Consider the following 19432-nt stretch of genomic DNA (forward strand, 5'->3'; position numbering starts at 1 on the left):
AATACTATGATGGTTCTGCAGTTGGTGCTGATAACTATTTTTAAGTGGATTTTTTTTCTACACCACACGTAGCACTCGAGCTGCAACAACCCCACATTCACCCTTAGGCTGATCTTACCTGTTTTGATACCACAAGTCTGTCACTCCCTTTTGTACTCATGTGTTCCGCAATGCTTTTAATACCTTTTAATCTCGTTTACCCAATTTGCTTTTTGTTCATCTAAATGTGGTTTTATAAATTACTAGCTGGTTCGCCGCCCTCGGGGCGGCTCATCAGCTAGTTCCTGCGGAAGGCTGGTAAGGTGGTGGTTCGCCGCCCTCCGGGCGACTCATCAGCTAGTTCCTGCGGAAGGCTGGTAAGGTGGGCCTTCGGCCCACAAAAGTGTTGTTGCTTGGTTCAACTTTTTGTTCATCTTCATTGCTTATCGCGAAAATAAAGAGATGTTTAGCTCTACTAAATAACTAACAATTTCATTGCAATGCTTGTGGGTAGACAACATTTTTTCGCTAAGATGCCCGCGCGATCGTAGTGAGCCACTGCCTGAGCGGCGCAGTGGCGGCGCAGTGGTGGCGCAGTGGCGGCGCGCAGTGGCGGCGCGCAGCGGCGCGGTGAAGTAGGTACGTTTTGAAAAGGGACAGACGGAAGGACAGACCGCGTGCGGGACGACGCGCAATATATATATAGATGTATGCTTGTTTTAAGTGCACATTTTTATCCTGTGTTTTAAGCTCTTGTAAAGTGTCTTTGAGTGTGATGAAAAGCGCTTTCAAATAAAATGTATTATTATTATTATTATTATTACCTGTACAGTGGCATTCATGTCAATGGAATGCCACTGTCAACATAAATCACTCAATGGGGGACAGCTTGTGTCACCAAGTATCTTGGTTTCTGTCACCACTTTAAATTCATTCATTCATTCATCTTCCGAGCCGCTTGATCCTCACTAGGGTCGCGGGGGGTGCTGGAGCCTATCCCAGCTGTCTTCGGGCAGCAGGTGGGGGACACCCTGAATTGGTTGCCAGCCAATCACAGGGCACACAGAGACGAACAACGATCCACGCTCACACTCACACCCAGGAACAATTTAGAGTGTTTAATCAGCCTGCCATGCATGTTTTTGGAATGTGGGAGGAAACCGGAGCACCCGGAGAAAACCCACGCAGGCCCGGGGAGAACATGCAAACTCCACACAGGGAGGCCGGAGCTGGAATCGAACCCGGTACCTCTGCACTGTGAAGCCGACGTGCTAACCACTGGACTTCCGGGCCGCACCCACTTTAAATTATATCTTTATAAAGTTTGTGCTGCTCAGACTCTCCAAAATACATTTGGTGCACATGATGGTAACCAGGTGTACTGATGAGTTTTAAAAACTCAAGACAAACTTCTTCCATTATTCTTCTCAAGTTCACATTTTTATTTGAATTAATGATGACACAAATAATCATCTTCTTTACAAGATATACAGTATTTCAGTGAGAAGGCAAGCAATTTGCGGGGGTTGACTGGCTAGCACGTCAGCCTCACAGCGCAGAGGTGCAGTGTTTAATTCCTGATCCGGCCTTCCAGTATGGAGTTTACATGACCTCCCTGTGCTTGCGTGGGTTTTCTCAGGGTACTCCTGTTCCCACCCACATTCCAAAAACATGCATGGCAGGCTGATTGAACACTTATAATTGTCCCTAGGTGTGAGTGTGAGCGCGGATGGTTGTTCGTCTCTGCATGCCCTGCTATTGGCTGGCAACAGGTCCAGGGGGTCCCCCGCCAACTGCCCGAAGACGGCTAATATAGGCTCCAGCACCCCCCGGAACCCTTGTGAGGATAAAGTGGATCGGAAAATGGATGGATGGATGGATGGATGGATGAATGGGTGGATGGATAAGATAAGATATCCTTTATTCGTCCCACACTGGGGAAATTTACAGCCTCCAGCAGCAAGAATGTATGTAGAAAGAAGAAAGGAGAAAGAGAAAAAACAACAACAAACATCTTTCAATTAAATACAATATGAACACAAATGGATAAATCGCAGTACTATTTACAATTTTCCTTCGCATCATTTAATTATTATTATTATTATGATTGTTATTTTTTATTCATCAGCCTGACAGCAGTCGGAAGGAACGAGCGTCGGTATCTCTCCTTCTTGCAGCGCGAGTGTAACAGTCTCTGGCTGAAGGAGCTACCAAGTGCTGTCAGGGCGGGCTGGAGGGATGGATGGAAGGATGGCAAGCAATTTGTCTTGACAGAAAAGAGATTTTTTTATAATGTTATTCATTGAGATTTAAATTGACTACATGAATCCCCTGAATTTCGAGCAGCATACTTGAAGGTAGGGTCCAGCGAGGAGGGCTCGTTTTTGACTTAATAACTAGATGTTTTGCTTTGTTTTTAATCAGGAAAATGACATTACATTGAATTGTCAATTTTATCCATTTGTTTTGGATAATTCAATAAATAACTTCTCTGAAAACATACCTTTCTGGTCAACAATATAGCAATGCCCTGGTAAGTGTCAGCGGAGGAACCAGACACCATTTGTTCAATAAAACTAAATGTCCAGACATCGCTAATAAAGTAAAAAAAAATCAACTGGAATTTGTAGAATTATTAATACTACGTTGTTTTTTTAAACAACGCCCCCCCACCCCAAATATACCGCTGAGCATACAGCACTCACTGAACAATACAACTCTCCTTTACTTTCAGTTTAGTACCATCTGCTGGTGCCCCCTTAAATTCCAACCTTCGACCTCATCGTGGTGGGGGGGTGAACGGGTAATCTACCCGGCCAACAGAAGGCTCTGGTAGAAGCAGGGCTGGGGACCCAGCTTCTCAATAAATTCCCACGAAACTTCTTCATGACTTCACGACAGACTGCAATTACGACTCGAGCTACGGGGTCCGTTGGAACCGACGCGCCTGCCCTCAGCTCGACGGGGCGAGTGATAAATGTGCAAGTCGGGCACCACTATCCCCTCCACCATCACCTCCTCCGACGCCGTGAGCGCCTCAAATTTGCTTGCTGGAACGTCCGGACTCTCCGCGACGAAGGGACCCAAGCCCTCACCATGAGGTCACTTCACAACTATGGCGTCAGTGTGGCATGCCTCTCTGAAGTACGCCTCCCTGATGCCGGGCAGCGAGAGCTGAAGGTCCCTGGTGTCAATGTGGTCTACAACCTCTACCATAGTGGAGTGACGGACAACAGCGGCCGGCACGGCGTTGCAATCGCCCTTGTTCCCGAGGCACAGGCTGCACTGCTGGGGTGGGAACCCATCTCCCCCCGCCTTGCCAGGGTGCGCTTGAGGGGTGCCATTGCCAACATCTCTGTCGTGGCGGTATACGCGCCCACACTGAACGCTGATGACATGGACAAGGAGCAGTTCTATCATAAGCTCCAGACGACTGTCGATGGCATCCCCTCCAATGACATCTTGGTGATCGCAGGAGACTGGAATGCGCGCACCGGACCGGCGACTGACACCACGCAACGAGTGCTGGGGCGTTTTGCTCTGGGAAGACGCTGCGACAATGGCGAACGGCTCGTTAACTTCGCCGCCTCAAATCGCCTAGTCGTGATGAATACACGCTTCCAACACCCCCAACATCAGCTAGTCACCTGGTACTCGAACGATGGGCGGACGACTAACCAGATTGACTACATACTGGTTCGGTCACGTTAGGCGAGTTCAGTCCTCGACGCACGGGCGTACCGTGGAGCAGACACGGGAGGCAAGAGCGGCTCCGACCACGTGCTTGTGCGTGCTACCCTTCGTATCAGACTTAAAGTTAATCGCCCTTCAAAACGCACCACGCGGATTGATGTCGCGAAACTGAAGCTGGATGGAGGGAAGAATTTTCAAGTGGAGGTCCAAAACCGCTTCGCTCAACTACAACCGGCTTCCAATGAGCCAGAGCAGGAGTGGCGGGAACTCAAATCTACCATCATTGCAGCTGCACGCTCACACCTCATCTCCACCAAACGCCAGAACCGTGACTGGATCACTGCAAACACTATGGCCTTTGCAGAACGATCCAGGCTTGCGCGAGTAACGGGAGCAGCCAACTTCCGCGAACTACGGCGACTTACCACTCGGGCGATTCGGGCAGATCGAAATGCCTATTGGTGCGACTTTGCCGAAGAAACTGAGAGGGCCGCTGCTGCGGGAGATACCCGCAAGCTTTATCAGTTGGTAAAGAAGGCGAGCAGGAAATCCGCTGGAGTCAGCGAAACAATCTGCACAGTGAACGGTTCTGTGATAACCTCCCTAGAGGAACGGCTGCAACGTTGGCGCGAACACTTCGAAGTCCTACTCAATCACCCACCACCAGTGTTGGCGCCTGTGCTTCCTGCAATTGATGAGGAGTACGACTGCAGCTCGGACCCACCTACGGTAGACGAAATTCGAGGCGTCCTGCTTCAGCTCAGGAATAATAAAGCCCCAGGTGAAGACGGCATCCCGGCGGAAGTTTACAAAAGCGACATTGACGTCTTCGCAGCGTGGCTTCATCGCGTCTACAACGCCGTATGGACGTCCGAGACCATCCCGGATGACTGGAGCGAAGCAGTGTTAATACCCCTTTTCAAGAAGGGAGACAAGAAGCTGTGCGCCAACTACAGAGGCATTAGCCTTCTCGATGTGGCTGCAAAAGCATTCGTCGTCCTTCTGCTGAAACGCTTCCAGATGGCCCGTGACCACCGGACTCGCCCAACTCTGGGTGGCTTTCGCCCCGGAAGGGGATGTGTAGACCAGATCTTTAGCCTGCGTCGCACCTTGGAGCAACGATGGGCCTACCAACAACCAACAGTCGTGTGCTTCATCGACTTTGCCGCAGCATTTGATTCAGTTGACCGGGGTGTGTTGTGGATGATCATGAAGGCTGACGGGATCCCTGTGAAACTGCTTCGGCTCATCCAGGGGTACTACCGGTCAACCCGAGTCCGAGTGCGGGCCTACGGCAGCGAATCAGAAACCTTTGAGGTGCGGTCGGGTGTCCGACAAGGCTGCGCGCTCTCGCCAACCTTATTCAACTATGCCATCGACCACATCCTCAACACTGCTCTCCATGGCTTTGAGGGTGTGAGGGTCGGCCGAGATGTTGCAGTGTCGGACCTGGCATACGCAGATGACATCGCTCTACTTGGAAACACGTTTGAGGACGTTGAAAACGCGCTGATGAAAATCCATCGAACGGCCTTGACCGTTGGAATGCGCATCAACGCCTCGAAGACCAAGATCATGTCCTGCCTCACCAACCCAGCTGACCAACGGTCGCTGCCACTGGAGGGTGTGACCCTGGAAAACGTTGATTCCTTCACATATCTCGGCTGCTCTGTGGTTCCGTCGGGGCAAGGAGAAGCAGAAGTCGTGCATCGCATCGGGGCCGCCAGATCCGCCTTCGTGCGCCTACAACGCCATCTGTGGGGTCGGCGCGAGATCTCGGCAGTGACAAAGGGGCGTGTCTACCAGGCGATCGTGCGGACCATCCTGCTTTATGGCTGTGAGACCTGGCCTATGAGAGTGGCTGACCAGCGCAAGCTGGAAGTCTTTGATAACGATTGCGTCCGCCGTATTCTCCGCCGCCGCCGATCGGACCGGGTCCCCACTGCTGACCTTCGTCGCTGCCTGCACCTTAGCCCCTTACCAGCGTGTCTCCTGCAACGCCGACTCCGTTGGTTTGGGCATGCGGCACGCCACCAGGAGGGCGAGTTGATCAGGGATGTTCTCCTTCCTGCTCCTTTGCCAGCCTGGCGCAAGCGGCGTGGTGGACAAGGCAAGACCTGGGCCACCACGATGAAAGAAGACCTCGCGTATCTTTCATGCCCCTTGGTGGTGGGTCTGAGACGGTGGAACCAGGACTGGCTGAAGCTGTCGGTTGACCTGGCACAGGATCGCCGCGCTTGGGCCGCCATGATCAGGGATGTCGTGCGCGCCAAGGAAGAAGCCGGTTAAACCCGCCCAGGGTGAAGGCCGTTGCAAACAAACAAAACATCTGCTGGTGATCACCGTCTATGAAATGAAAACGTCGAACCACACAGAAGGTAGAATTTGAATTCATCGTGGTTCCGATGGATCGAGGAAACCATCTTAAACATTTTTTTGCGTTTTAAATTCTACAATTTCAACAATTTGTTATTGTCAGTGACGGGTTTTGCCTGTCGTAAAATCACATCCTCTCACACAATCCACCAGGCAAGACATCAAATTGCAGCTCTGCGCCTGCGCCGCCTCTCACCCTCGGAAAAATGGCGGCACTCTTATTGCAAGACTTGGATGATTCCGAGCTGTCTAAATTGTCAAAAGGGACACTAAACAAACTCGAGAAGATTATATCGGATCAGCATTACGAAATCGATACCCTCAAAGCCCAGCGGGAACAATTCAGAGTTGACTGTGGTAAGATATGTGCCGATATTTCGCTAGCGAATGGTGCTAGTAAAACGTTCGGATCTGCTCACCATGCACGCAGTTTGTAAATAGTTCGTCGCTATCGTGGACAAGTCTGTTTTAATTCCACTTCAAGCTTGCTCATGCAGTTGAATATAGCGCATTCTATTTCACAACTGCTGTAGCTGTTTATTTTCAGTTGTCATTGCATTCTGTTTTAAATAAGTCCGTTAGCAATGCTAATGTTTAGCTAAGTTGCGTAGCAAGCAATAACGTAAATATGTCACCGTTCTTGCGATTCCCATTTCTCTCGCAGAACAACATTTCTTTGACAAGGTGAAACAGCTGTCTCAGTGTCAAGAAGACTTTCTGAGACAGACACAAGAACACAGTACACTGCAAGAGGAGTTGGAGAAAATCGGTAACAGTGAACTTTGCGATCCCAATTAATCACGCCTCTTGACCCTTCTTGCTAACCATGTATGTGATATTGCCTTATTGTAAAGCGGATGAGCTAAAAAGTGCCCGTGAGAAGAACCATCAGTATGAACTTGTTCAAGAGAAGTCATTTTCGGAGCAGGTAACGTAGATTACTTTTAAGTTGTTCATTCACTTTGTGAGTTAGTTAGTTGATTTGTTTGCTCACTGAACATAACCAAGTCATTGAGATTGTCTCGGTTCACTCCCCGACATAGATATGTATGGTTTGTTTTAACAGTTTGATCAGCATATTTATTCACTCAATTTTAGACGAGGCTGTCAAACGCCAAGGAAGACCTGGAGACACAAAAGCTTGAACTTGTGCGGACACTTGAGAGGAGAAACTTGGAAGTGGAGCATTTAAATGGTACAGGCACCTCCATCCATCAATGCGTCTTCTTTTAATTTTTAATACCATTTGTCCATATTAAGGTTATAGGTAAGATGGAATATGTCCGATCTATCTGCTTTTTAACTACGATGTATCACCGGGTCTATTTTTTTGTTGGTCCCCCTCCCTCAAATAAACCCAAAACAAAACATTTTTTTCTTGTCCCACTAGATGACCTGAGGCAACTGAATGATAAGTTGGTGGAGGTCAGTGCCTCCAAAATGTCTCAGCAGCTGAGGTTAGACGAACTTAAAGGAGCGGAAGTCAACATCAAAGTGAGTTAATAGTATATTTATGTATTCGCCCACAAAATATATTTCATTCACTACATTGTATGTTAGGGCCAGGCCGATTAATTGGCTTTTGACGTTGGTGTGCTGTTCTTTTTTTTTTTTCCTCTGCACACAGTCTTGTGTGTTCCTTCTAAACTCAACTTTGGTTTCTTCTGTCCACAGAATATACATTTCATGTTTATATTTTTGATGATCAACCGATTAATTGCCTTTTCAGAATTCCTTTTTGCCAAATATCAGATTTCACATCAGCCTAAAATAACATATTGGTTGGATCCTAATTATTTTAGTGTAGAATTGTATAATTCAATGTGTAAACGGTAAAGTAACATGAACTTGTGATGGTTTAACATTCTAGTACAAGGAGAAGCGTATGGAACAAGAAAAAGAGCTCCTGGATAGGCAAACATCTTGGTTGAATGCAGAGTTGAAGGCCAAGAGCGAAGAACTTTTGAGCTTGTCCCGACAGAAGGGTAAAGAAATCCTTGACCTGAAATGCAGCCTGGAGAATAAAATAGATGAGGTAGGTTACTTTCCTTCATTGATACAGTAGCTGTGATAATATTATGTATGCAGATTTAATTAGTTTATGGTCCATGTATTTTGTAGTTGAACAGGGTCCAGGAACAAGTGGCCAGTCTCAAAACATTAAATGAAAACCACCAAAAACAGAATGACGACCTAATCCACAAACTGAAAGAAGTATGTGCAACCTACTTTGTTTTTCATTTTCTCTTGCTGTTGTGGAAAACAAATTGCTGTATTTTCTGGAGTATGTCACATTTTGGGGGTAAATGTATTTTACAGAAACAGGCGATCTCAGTTTCGCACCCAAAATCCCCGTTCCGTAATTGTGGGCACTTTGATAAATATGTTCTGAATGGGCACTACTTCACTTGGACCATTCGGAAATTCAGAGCGTTCAAATGTATCGTTCGGTTAATCGGAGTGCACAATTAATAAGACTACTTTTTCCATTTCTTCTTCCATTTCTTCTACTGTGTTAAGGTTAGCCCTACAATAATATGCAATAATTCTATCAACAGTTTTTTGGCTTTTGGCAAACACTTGTGGTGCATTACCACCACCTTACTGAGCATGCTAAATTGTGTTGACTTTCTTTTGGCGGTTGGCAAAAATACGAGAATTAATTTTACAATGTTAATTTATTTAAGGCGAAGGAGCAGCAGACCACTACAGAGGAGAAGTTCAGAAATGAACTGAATGCCAACATTAAGCTGTCCAATTTATACAAGGTATATTTTATGAGAGAATGTATTCCAACAAGACATCAACATTTGGTACTTGATTGGTTCAGATTGAAGCTCAGTAGATGCTAATGTGTTAATATCGCTGCAGGTAGCAGCAGCTGATTCTGAGGCCAAGGGTGAAGAGCTGAGTCGAGCCATAGAGGAGCTGCATAAACTTCTGCAAGAGGCAGGGGAGGGTATGATATGACAACTCCATTTTGTCACATTTGTCCATGAAGCAAGACCCTTGACTGTCCGGTTTTGATTCTCTTGTAAATGTCCCGTTAATATTCAATTTTGGTGCTCTGTTTCCTCCTTTGACTGCAGCAAACAAAGCTCTTGAGGAGAATTTGCAAGTAGCCAATGCTGCTTCGGATCAGACTGTTGCAGAGCTGAAGGAGAGGATCCAAGCGCTTGAGAAGGAATTGGACAATGCCAATGAGCTCCTTTCCTATTCAAAACTAAGAGGTACCGTATTTTCACGACTATTCGACGCACCGTACGGTTGGGCGCATTCTCATTAATGGGTGACATTTCTGTATTTTACACATACACAGGACGCACTGTACTAATGGGCGCAGTTTTACAGTGGTAAAACATACGCTTAAACATAGGGCATGCATGCATGCTAACACGTTAGCTTGAAGCATACACTGAAGCTCAAAGCTAAAACACGTTTTTAAAAAGGCAACGAAAGCAGAACTGAGTTCGGGTGTATTTTATTTACAAGGTACTCACGTTTTTTGCTCAATCATCACTCAGAAAGCCATCAAAGTCGTCATCTTCTGTGTCCGAATTGAACAAATTTGCAAGTATCGGTAATCCATCCAAACCGCTGGGTTCCCTCTCGTTGTCAGAGTCACTCTCGTCGTCATGTGGCTCCACAGAAATGATGCCGGCTTTGCCAAAAGCTCGAACAACTGTACTAGCAGATACGTTCGTCCAAGCAGTCACAATCCATTAACAGATTGTGGAGTAACTAGCCCAGCGCTGCCTCCCACTCTTCGTGAAGCTGTGTTCGCCATCGATCATGCATTTTTCCCATGCCGCTCGCAACTTCACATTGAACGCCCGGTTGATGCCGATGTCCAGCGGTTGGAATTCATTTTCGGGGGTTCTTGTTTTGCAATAATTCACATACTCACATTTTATACAGGTGCTGGTACCTGCTAGAAGCGTGCCTTTAGCGTCCATTTACACGCCCACCCTTCACTCATTTCCGGACCCACCCCCTGCGTGCCTGTCCTCACTCACGTCCACCTCTCTTCATATATTTACATATATGTGCACGGGCGCGCTTCACTGATTGGCCGACCTCTTCTCCGCATGCGTGCGTGTTGTCACTCACGTACACATTTTCTCTCTCCATAATTTACATGTAAGTGCACGGACGCGCTTCACTGATTGGCCGACATCTTCTCCGCACTTCACTGATTGGCCGACCTCTTCTCCGCATGCGTGCGTGTCGTCACTCACGTACACATTTTCTCTCTCTCCATAATTTACATATAAGTGCACGGACGCGCTTCACTGATTGGTCGACCTCACTTCTGCCTTTTCTCTATATAAACAGCGTGTCGGGTCTCAGCTAGATTTTGGAACTCAGCTCATATAAAAGACGCTCCGCATTATAAGGCGTCCTGTCCATTTTGGAGAAAATTTTAGACTTTTAATGGCGCCTTATAGTCGTGAAAATACGGTAATTCGGTTCTGTTGTTCCCTTGATTGCAGTACGTCAATGTGCCATGGTTGTTATTTATTGATCGTGAACCGTCTTACATTTTACTGACCATTAACAACATCAGCAAAAACAGGCATGTCCTTAAATTCATTTTTCTTTTCTTATTCCTTCATTGTCTGCCTTTTTATCTATTTTGTGTGTCCAGGTCCAGTTGACACAACATCTGTGCATACTGAGGCGCAAATGACAACGGTGTCACCAACAGCCGCTGCTGTGTCAAAGATTAAACCTGAAATGAGGCTCACTGAAGTGTGTGAAATTCAATCAAATTCTAAAATTTGTATTTTTAAAAACCCTCGTGGAGCTCGCATGATTTTACTTGTGATGCATTGAACTAGCATGCAAGTTATCGCCGCTGTCAAACGACACGATGCTAAAGCTCATGTTTATTCCTAACTGGCACAGAATTTAAATTAGATTTTTTTTTGTGCTCACTGTGGGGTATTTTGACTTGTATTCTTATTTATTGTGTTTTGTGACTTATTACCGGTGTTTTTTGCAGGTATATACTGCATATCTAGAAAGCCAGGAGCAGTTGCAGCTGGAGCGCCTGGAGAACAAGCGTGTCAACAAGTATCTCGATGACATAGTACAAGAAGTGGAGGCAAAAGCTCCCATTCTGAAACGGCAGAGGGATGAGCATGAACGCATGCAGAAATCTGTAACCAGTCTTTCAGCCAAGCTGGAGCAGGCTGTAAAGGTATGTGGTCGTACGCATGCGTTTGAAATTGTTTCAGATACTTAAGTTTGGTTCAGTGTAATTGACAGGCACTTGACTTTTATATATGTGGTTATAGACTAGGGCTGATATATTATTCGGACGTTATGATAACCATCAGCAAAAATTTCGTAATATCAAGGTATGAAAATTCAAGGTCTATAAAATGTCCTTTTTTAAATACTTTGGGTAAATAACAGTGTTGTATTCTTATACACTATCCACAATATATTTACGTTTGAAATGAAATACAAAATATTTGGTACATTATAAAATATACTAATTTCAACTGATTACTGACCTTTAATATGAACATTCGTTTTTTTGTTTTTTTTACACTGTCCAAAAATCATAAATCCTCATTTATAAATTAGTCACGTGTACATTCGACTGTTTTATGTCAGCTGTGTCCTATTTGCTGATGATACAACTTTCTACTGTTCTGGAATAAACCTGAAACAGCTCCTGACAACCGTAGAAAACAAATTAAACAAATTAAAAAACTGGTTCGACAGAAATAAATTGTCACTTAACCTGAAAAAATCGAAGTTAATTGTTTTTGGCACAAGACCAATCAAACACCAAGCTAAAATTATGGTAAACTCAATTGAAATAGAAAGAGCGTATGAAACCAAGTTTCTCGGATTAGTAATAGACTCAAAACTATGTTGGAAACCACATATCGATAACGTAAAAAGAAAAATAGCCAAGACCGTAGGGATCCTCTACAAAACCAAGGAAGTGCTAAATAAGAGATCCTTGTACACATTATACACTTCATTATTATTACCATACATGACCTACTGTGTGGAAATATGGGGAAATGCCTGCAAAACAAACACACTCCCTATTCTCAAACTACAAAAAAAAGCAATTGGAATTATTAATAGATCAAAATATACGGAACCCACAAATCCACTATTTATCAAATTAAATACGATGAAATTTTATGACCTGGTTGACTTTAAAATCGCCCAATTAATGTACAAAGCACACAATAACCTGCTCTGCCAAAACATTCAGAGGTTTTTTGAAATTCGAGAAAGCAACTATGAATTAAGAGGTACCAATTTATTCAAAAAACTCAAAACAAGAACAAACATCAAGCAAAGAAGTGTATCTAGCAAAGGTGTTAATCTGTGGAATAATCTCGAAACGGACCTGAAAATGAGTAAATCGCTTGCTGAGTTCAAAAACAAATTCAAAAAAATAGTACAAACAACCTACACCAATCAGAGTTAAAATGATAAATTCTAAACATTAAATATAATGATAAATCAGAACTAAGTTGATAAATAGAGAAAGGTATTGCAATATCCATTATGAATACAAGAGAAAATTGACACAAGAGTGCCAGGGTGAGGATGTATATAATCCCGATACAAACCAAAAGTTGTGAAAATATCACGGTTAAGGGTAAAGTATGAGCCTTAATGGAGACTTCTTCTTACTTTTTCTTTTCTGATTGATATAAAAATGATTTAGTAGATATAAACACATAACGGGGTAGGACTAGATACGTTTTTTTACTTCATCCTACTCCCTTGAACATAACTGTGTTGAATGAAGACTGATTTCTTTCTTTTACTTTTTATCTACCTTATTTTCTGTCAAATTATTACTGTATATGTTTTATGTTCAATAAACAAACAAACCAAACCAAACCAGCTGTGCCAAGGAAGCAAGGTCTACTTCAAGACAAATAGCATATTTTCCTTGTCATTCTCTACTGCAGTATGCTATCTCTTTCGCACTTCTTTAAAATTACTTTCATGTAAAATATTTAAAATGCCGTAGCTTTAATGTGTAAGGAAGCTTACCGTAAGTTATTGTGAGTGGTCATTGAATTTGAACTTGATGAGGTGTACGCACCCTAATTTTCATGTAGTACTTTAAATCATTGGATTTTTGTTTTACCTCTTTTATTTTTGTCGTGTTTTGTCTAGCAGGTTTTACTGTTCATTCTAATCCATTGTTGACAGCATTTTCCATTGTTGTTTGAAGTCAGTAGCTTTCAAAGTTTGCTCCTTTGTGTGTTTCAGGAGGTGCACCGCCTACAGAATGAAGCTGATGAAGCCAACAAGCGTTCCTCTGTTGTAGAAAGGGACAATAAAAGATTTGAATTGCAGCTTGCAGACATGGCTCAGCAGGTAGGTTATTCTGATTTTAAAAAAAAAGTTGGCATAGCCTGGTTTTAAAATCAGGAAAATCTGACCCGTGATTCTTTTTTAGGTGCGCGTGCTCCTTATTGAGCTCGAGGAGGCCCGAGGAAACCACGTGTTTGTTGAGGAGGAGTTGAGTTCTGCGGATGTTAGCAGTACCTCAGAAGTGATTAGTCAACACCTGGTGACCTTCCGAAGTGTGGAAGAGCTGCAGAAGCAAAATCAGCGTCTTCTGGTGGCCCTCAGGGATCTTAGTGACGCCCAAGAGAAAGAGGAGTTGGAAGCCTCTGATTACAAGTATGTTGATATCATTTATTTTATGACAACGCCGTTGAGGTTTCTTTGGCTGGAATTATACTGCATAGCTTAAGTGTCCAAGTTCAACTTCCTCTATGCAATTTATTATTCAAACGTATTTTTCAAGTGACGAATGCTCAACATTCACATGACCCATATTTCCATTTACTAATGCAAACCACTTGTTCTGAAATAACATCCGGTGTCAGCAAGTAAACAATAATACATATAAATAATAGTAAAAATATCAATACTACATTAGTAGTATTGATAATTATGACCCTTGTGAGGATAAGGAGATTAGAAAATGGATGGAGGGATGGATAGATGGTGCGTATAGTTAGCCTGCTCTATCTGCCTTTAGTTTAAACTCAGTAGCCTCTCCACTGACCACAAAATACAGTATCCTTAATCAATGGTCTGTGCACTTCAATATCTACATTATATTTAATGGGCTATGTTTTTAGACGGGAGGACGAGATTTCATGCATTTCCCCATCAGTTTATGCTGCCATTATTGATATTTGTAGACATGTTTGAATTCTACCACTTAGATCACAAAAAAAAAATCATGTTCGTTTAACAGTGTATGGTAAATCCAACCTAGATGATATGATGAAGAATTGGGCTAATCAGCATGAGCTTTCACAGGCGAGTTGAAGTGGAGCAGAGTTTGGAGACTACCTTGGCTGAGGTGGAGTCTCTGAGGGAGCAACGCAGCCAACACGTAAAGATGGCAGAGACCATTATGAGGCAAAGAGACATGTACCGTGTGCTGTTGGCTCAGGCAACGGGAGTCAGCTTCCCTCAGCAAGGTATCACTAACAATGTAAAGCATGAAGAAGCTGTTAATTGTGCATGACAAAAAAGTTAGACATTGAATATAATCTTCCACACAAAAAATCGTTGAATTCAATGTAATGTTAGTGTTCCAATACTGTATAGCTCAATTTTCTGTTTAAGGGACATCATCTGAGGAGTTCACACTTACGTCCACCCCACGCCGTTCACCTGCAGCCACACCCACCACTGGGACACCCACTGCACTCGTGTCCATGGCAACCGACACTGCTGAAGCATTGGAGGCCAAGGCAGCCTTGCGACAGGTATGTCAACGTTGCTTTTGTAATGTTAATGTACAGAGATGGGGGTTGTCATTAAAAACCTCACAATTCGGTTTGATTTGGATTCTTTAAGTTGCGATTCCATTTGAGTTCGATTCTTCAGGTTGCAATTTTATTTGTCATCTTATCAATTAAAATATTGATCAAGAAGTCAAAATTTGCAAATAGGAGTATGTTGTATTGTTTTTGTTTGGTTGGTTTTGAAAATTTTAACTCCACTATGTCATACATTTTTTTTAGCAAAATACAAATTTGCACGTAACATATGAGCATATATAGTACAGAGTAAAAATTATTAGTGTTGTGCAAAACACTGAAAAATAAAGTGCATGTTAACTTAAATATTTATTTCCTCTTGGAAATTGTAATATCCTTCCAAATTACAGAACCGTGTATATGACGATATGTTGAAAAAGTAACTTACTTATTTATCACTTTCCTCACAATTAAATGATAAGTAATAGTTATGTAGAGGTCGGTTGCTCTTGAAATCCAACTGTCACGCCAAACCGGCTATCTTCAACACTGTACAGCTTCCCTTGACTTCTGACATGTTTTCATTTTGGTATAGTTGTGCCATCTGGACAAAAAAAATTGTATTGCGATATAGGTAATCTTTTATCCCGATATAATTACAGGAAATTCGTGGCAATTTTCTGGCATTTTTTTTCTTCATGCATTTACAAAAATACATATTTTATATAGAACTCACAATAAATTGAAAAAAATTGAAACATATCAAATATTGGGGGAAAAATACATTAATAGGTGAATTATCAACCTGCGAGTACCTGAGGGCCAACTGTAGGATGCCATGCTATCTCTGTGTGGGGATCTGTAATGAAGTGAAAGAAAGTAGAAATTCTGATTGGCACAAGCATATTGAATAGCCAAGGAAAAGAAACTACAGCATTCACTCTCTTGCAACATGGTGAATCTTATAATGGATAAACAACAGAGGCAAATTATGTCCCTGTTTTTCTGATTTTTGTCAGGTTCTTATGATATACATCTACTCCTGCACTGTAATTTGTACCATACATGTTTACTTTGTTTAAATTAATTGAAATGAGTGAAATCAGTCTTAACACAGATTTGGTCTCATCACAGAAACGTGGCAAAATATTATGTGATTTTTTTGTACAGGTACAGCTGTTGACCAAATACTCCTGAGCTAAATTAAACCTTTTTTTACAAGTTGAAATAAGACATATATTCTTGCCTCTGCAGCTGCAGGAGGTGTTTTCCTCCTATAAGAAAGAACGATTGGAGAGTGACAAGGCACTGACCGAGCAGAATGACAAACTCCTGCAGCAGCTTTCAGATCTTCGCTCCCAGAATGCCAAGATGGCAACACAGTTGGAGTTTACTTCCAAGAGGTCTGTTCTATCTTCAAAGCAGGACCATTTGCTGTACTATACCTGTGAATTACTGTGGAATCGGGTACACACAACGACCGGCGATCTTGCCCAGATTTTGCCCCTTCCCGACCTAGGATGTCAAGCGGCTGACAATCTTATGTCTTATGAGATTGTTTTAGAAGATTATCCTTGCGTGTAATGTGTATGAAGTTTGGATGTTTCCTCAAAATAGGATCCAAAACCAATTCGGACATCAATCTTCAATAATTGTTTTCAATATTTTCGACCAAAAATCTTCATGTGGGTTGGGGAAGCAGACACCGCAAACTCCGCAATCTGATGTGGCAGCATGTCAAAAAATCAAAGAAGCACTCTCTCTGACTGATGGCCAAGAAAACGTCAGCCAATAAAACAAAGGTTGTCCTCCCTCACTCGGATCACTCGAATGGTGGTGGCAATCCCAGCCCTGCATCGTCAGACTGTAGTTACGGAGCCCTCAAGGTGATATGGAAAAAATGTGTGCAACATAAACTCTTTTGCCGCCCCCCCCCCCCTTCTATATTTCCCCATTCTTTTCTTCCTCTTTAGGAAGTATAGTAGGAAGTATTTTCCAAATAAAGTATTTCCTTGCCAACATTGCAACCTTACAACGCTCCCCTCCCCTGTCCTCTTCGGAAACACTCGGCAACCATTGGCACCTACATAGAAGAACTTGGTCATTTTTGTCAATGCACATTGACACAGACACACTCTCTCTCTCTCTCTCTCTCTCTCTCTGTGTATGTATGTAAGGGGGGTCTTGCTAAACATTAAAAAAAAACGTAAACATAAAAAAAAATCATATTCAAATGGCTTATGGGAGAACAAAATCATTCAGTGATTCTGGTTCATTCCAATATACCAGGGGTGGGCAATTATTTTCCCGGGGGGGCCAAATGAGACGCAGAAAATATTGTGGAGGGCCGGGCGAGAAATGGAAATGGAAAATAAAGAAGCAATGTCTTTGTATGCCAGTAATAATGTAACATTCTCCTCCACCATCACACTCAGCACCGGTTCTCAAGGATGTGTACTGAGCCCCCTGTTGTTCAGCTCTACACATTTGACTGCTCTCCGACTCTTATTAGCGGTCCAGTTTGCAGAAAGTTTTTAACATGATAACAATCAAACCAGTCTAGGAAATGTTCATTTATTCGAGCCACAAGCAATTCACTCTGATCATGGAAATTGCCAGAATCGGACTAAGATATTGCCCACCCCTGCAATATACAGTACAAAAATAATTCATAGATTATTTCAACTATTGAATCTAAAACAGAATAAATGATCAAACTGTTGCAACAGTATCTACAGCTCTGTATAAGTATGCACACACAGCCTCACAGCTACCAACAGCCTACTCGTGTCCTAACGTTATCATGTATAGCTAGCAAAGTTATGCTTGGCGTTGTATTGTGATCAACACATGTAGGTCAAATTCCTAAATCTACCATCTTCTTGGCTTTAAAATTGGAATTTGACATTCAGCTCATTTATCATATATTTAATTATTTGTATGATATTTGTCATGATTATGTTTTAATTATTGGTAGCTTAATCCAGAAGAATCCAAAGTGCTCTTTGAGAACAAAACGAAATGGCTTTCTGAATATCTGGCATGAACGACATTGTAACATATTTTTCTTACATTTATGTAATGTGGAAATTGGATTTTTGCATTTTTAATATTTCATTCGGACTAAAAGCTTTCTTTCAACAATGGCAGGTATGAAATGTTGCAGGACAATGTTGAGGGCTACAGGAAAGAGATTGCTTCCATCAGAGAGAAGAAACAGAAATTGGCCTCTGCCTCACAGAAACACGAGCAGACCATCAACACATTATCTGAGGATCTACGAGCTGCACAGGAAAAACTCACACTAGCAGAGGTATTTTTTGAAAAACCTAAATTGCTGCTGCGGACATTTGTAAAATATTTGAACTGTATGCATCTTTCTTTTTAGGGTCTTTCTGAGGGTCTGCGTAAAGAGAGAGACATGTTGAAACTGGTTGAGTCAAGGTTGACTCAAGAGAAGGATATGATCATGAGTCAACAACGGAGTCAGAACCTTTTGATGACCAACCTTCAGACTATTCAGGTCAATTTAATTATCTTGACTAACTCCCTTAATGCCATGCACACAAAACTATTGGTTCCCAACACGAGTGTTTTATAGGCGACGCTTGAGCGTTCAGATGCTGACACACGTCAGCGCCTTGACAGCCAGATTGAGAAGCAAGAGCGAGAGATCTCTCAGCTACAGAAGAGGTTGGAGCATGAGGTGGAACAGCGGTATTTGCTGAACAGGAATCAAGAAGTAGGAAATGAATTTGAACTCTTTGTCTCTTGATGGCCACCATTTTTTTATTTACATCCACTTGATGGGTCTTAACCCGCCAACTGTTGTCAATTTAAATCAATAGAGACCTCATTGAGCCGTTTTCCCTCTACAGCCCGTACAATCGTAACACACTGAACAATTGAAGGCGGAAAAAGAATATCCATATAATATTTCTCCTTCCTCTGCTAAGATCCAAGTAATGGAAGCAAAACGGCAATTGGAGACACAAGTGGCTTTACACCAGAAGACTAAAGAGCTCCTGAATGCTGCCGAGGTAGAACTCGACTCCCTCAGGGTGCAGCAAGGTAGCACCGAACAACGTCACATCCTGGGTTCCCCCTCCACACCCAAAACTAGAGGTTGGAACAAAGAAACATGTACACATACATACTGATTTACAATGAGTTGCGCCAAGGAGTGGTTATTCTGACCATTATCATTCTACTTGATATTACAGTAGAATGCGGATATAGTTGGAAATAGCCTAAAAGTTTACTTGGCAATCTTTAAGTGCATCTAGTTATTACTTTGAGTCACTGTTGTTATACCAGGCCCACTTAAGGGTCCTGTTTAAATAATGTTGTTCAATTGTTCCTTCTCTCAGGCTTGCAAGTTTCAAATCAAGAGCGTGAGGATCTTCAGGGTCGTTTGCTGCAGGCTGAAACACTGGCAGAGCAGCTGGCAGAGAGCCTTAAAGCAACCACTTCCAGTATGGAACAGTACCGAGCCATGGCTCAGAGTCTGGAGGAATCCCTGGACAAAGAGAAACAGGTGATGTACTCTTCTAAGGAAATACAACTACTGTATGCACACATCGTGTTAACTTTATATAAAAGGC

General features: G+C 43.0%; 1 protein-coding gene across 8 annotated transcripts in view; it reads left to right on the top strand.

Moving 5' to 3' along the window:
• Window positions 1–6212: 6212 nt before the first annotated feature.
• The window catches only part of tprb (translocated promoter region b, nuclear basket protein), a 30357-nt gene continuing 17137 nt past the window's right edge, over window positions 6213–19432 (top strand). For 6 of the 8 annotated variants that reach the window (XM_052073258.1, XM_052073265.1, XM_052073259.1 and 3 more), the window contains exons 1-22: window positions 6213–6405; window positions 6713–6817; window positions 6903–6976; window positions 7147–7243; window positions 7439–7542; window positions 7919–8083; window positions 8170–8262; window positions 8736–8816; window positions 8920–9007; window positions 9138–9278; window positions 10697–10800; window positions 11054–11251; window positions 13312–13419; window positions 13502–13728; window positions 14380–14543; window positions 14692–14834; window positions 16083–16231; window positions 17979–18141; window positions 18217–18351; window positions 18430–18570; window positions 18785–18971; window positions 19199–19365. In XM_052073258.1, the coding sequence (XP_051929218.1) occupies window positions 6255–6405; window positions 6713–6817; window positions 6903–6976; window positions 7147–7243; window positions 7439–7542; window positions 7919–8083; window positions 8170–8262; window positions 8736–8816; window positions 8920–9007; window positions 9138–9278; window positions 10697–10800; window positions 11054–11251; window positions 13312–13419; window positions 13502–13728; window positions 14380–14543; window positions 14692–14834; window positions 16083–16231; window positions 17979–18141; window positions 18217–18351; window positions 18430–18570; window positions 18785–18971; window positions 19199–19365 (2985 nt within the window). In that variant the 5' untranslated portion in view covers window positions 6213–6254. The remainder of the gene's footprint in view (window positions 6406–6712; window positions 6818–6902; window positions 6977–7146; window positions 7244–7438; window positions 7543–7918; window positions 8084–8169; window positions 8263–8735; window positions 8817–8919; window positions 9008–9137; window positions 9279–10696; window positions 10801–11053; window positions 11252–13311; window positions 13420–13501; window positions 13729–14379; window positions 14544–14691; window positions 14835–16082; window positions 16232–17978; window positions 18142–18216; window positions 18352–18429; window positions 18571–18784; window positions 18972–19198; window positions 19366–19432) is intronic. The other 2 variants (XM_052073264.1, XM_052073266.1) reach the window with 2 other exon arrangements.

The sequence above is a fragment of the Hippocampus zosterae genome, chromosome 8 (assembly GCF_025434085.1).
Source record: "Hippocampus zosterae strain Florida chromosome 8, ASM2543408v3, whole genome shotgun sequence".
NCBI classification, from domain to species: Eukaryota; Metazoa; Chordata; class Actinopteri; order Syngnathiformes; family Syngnathidae; genus Hippocampus; species Hippocampus zosterae.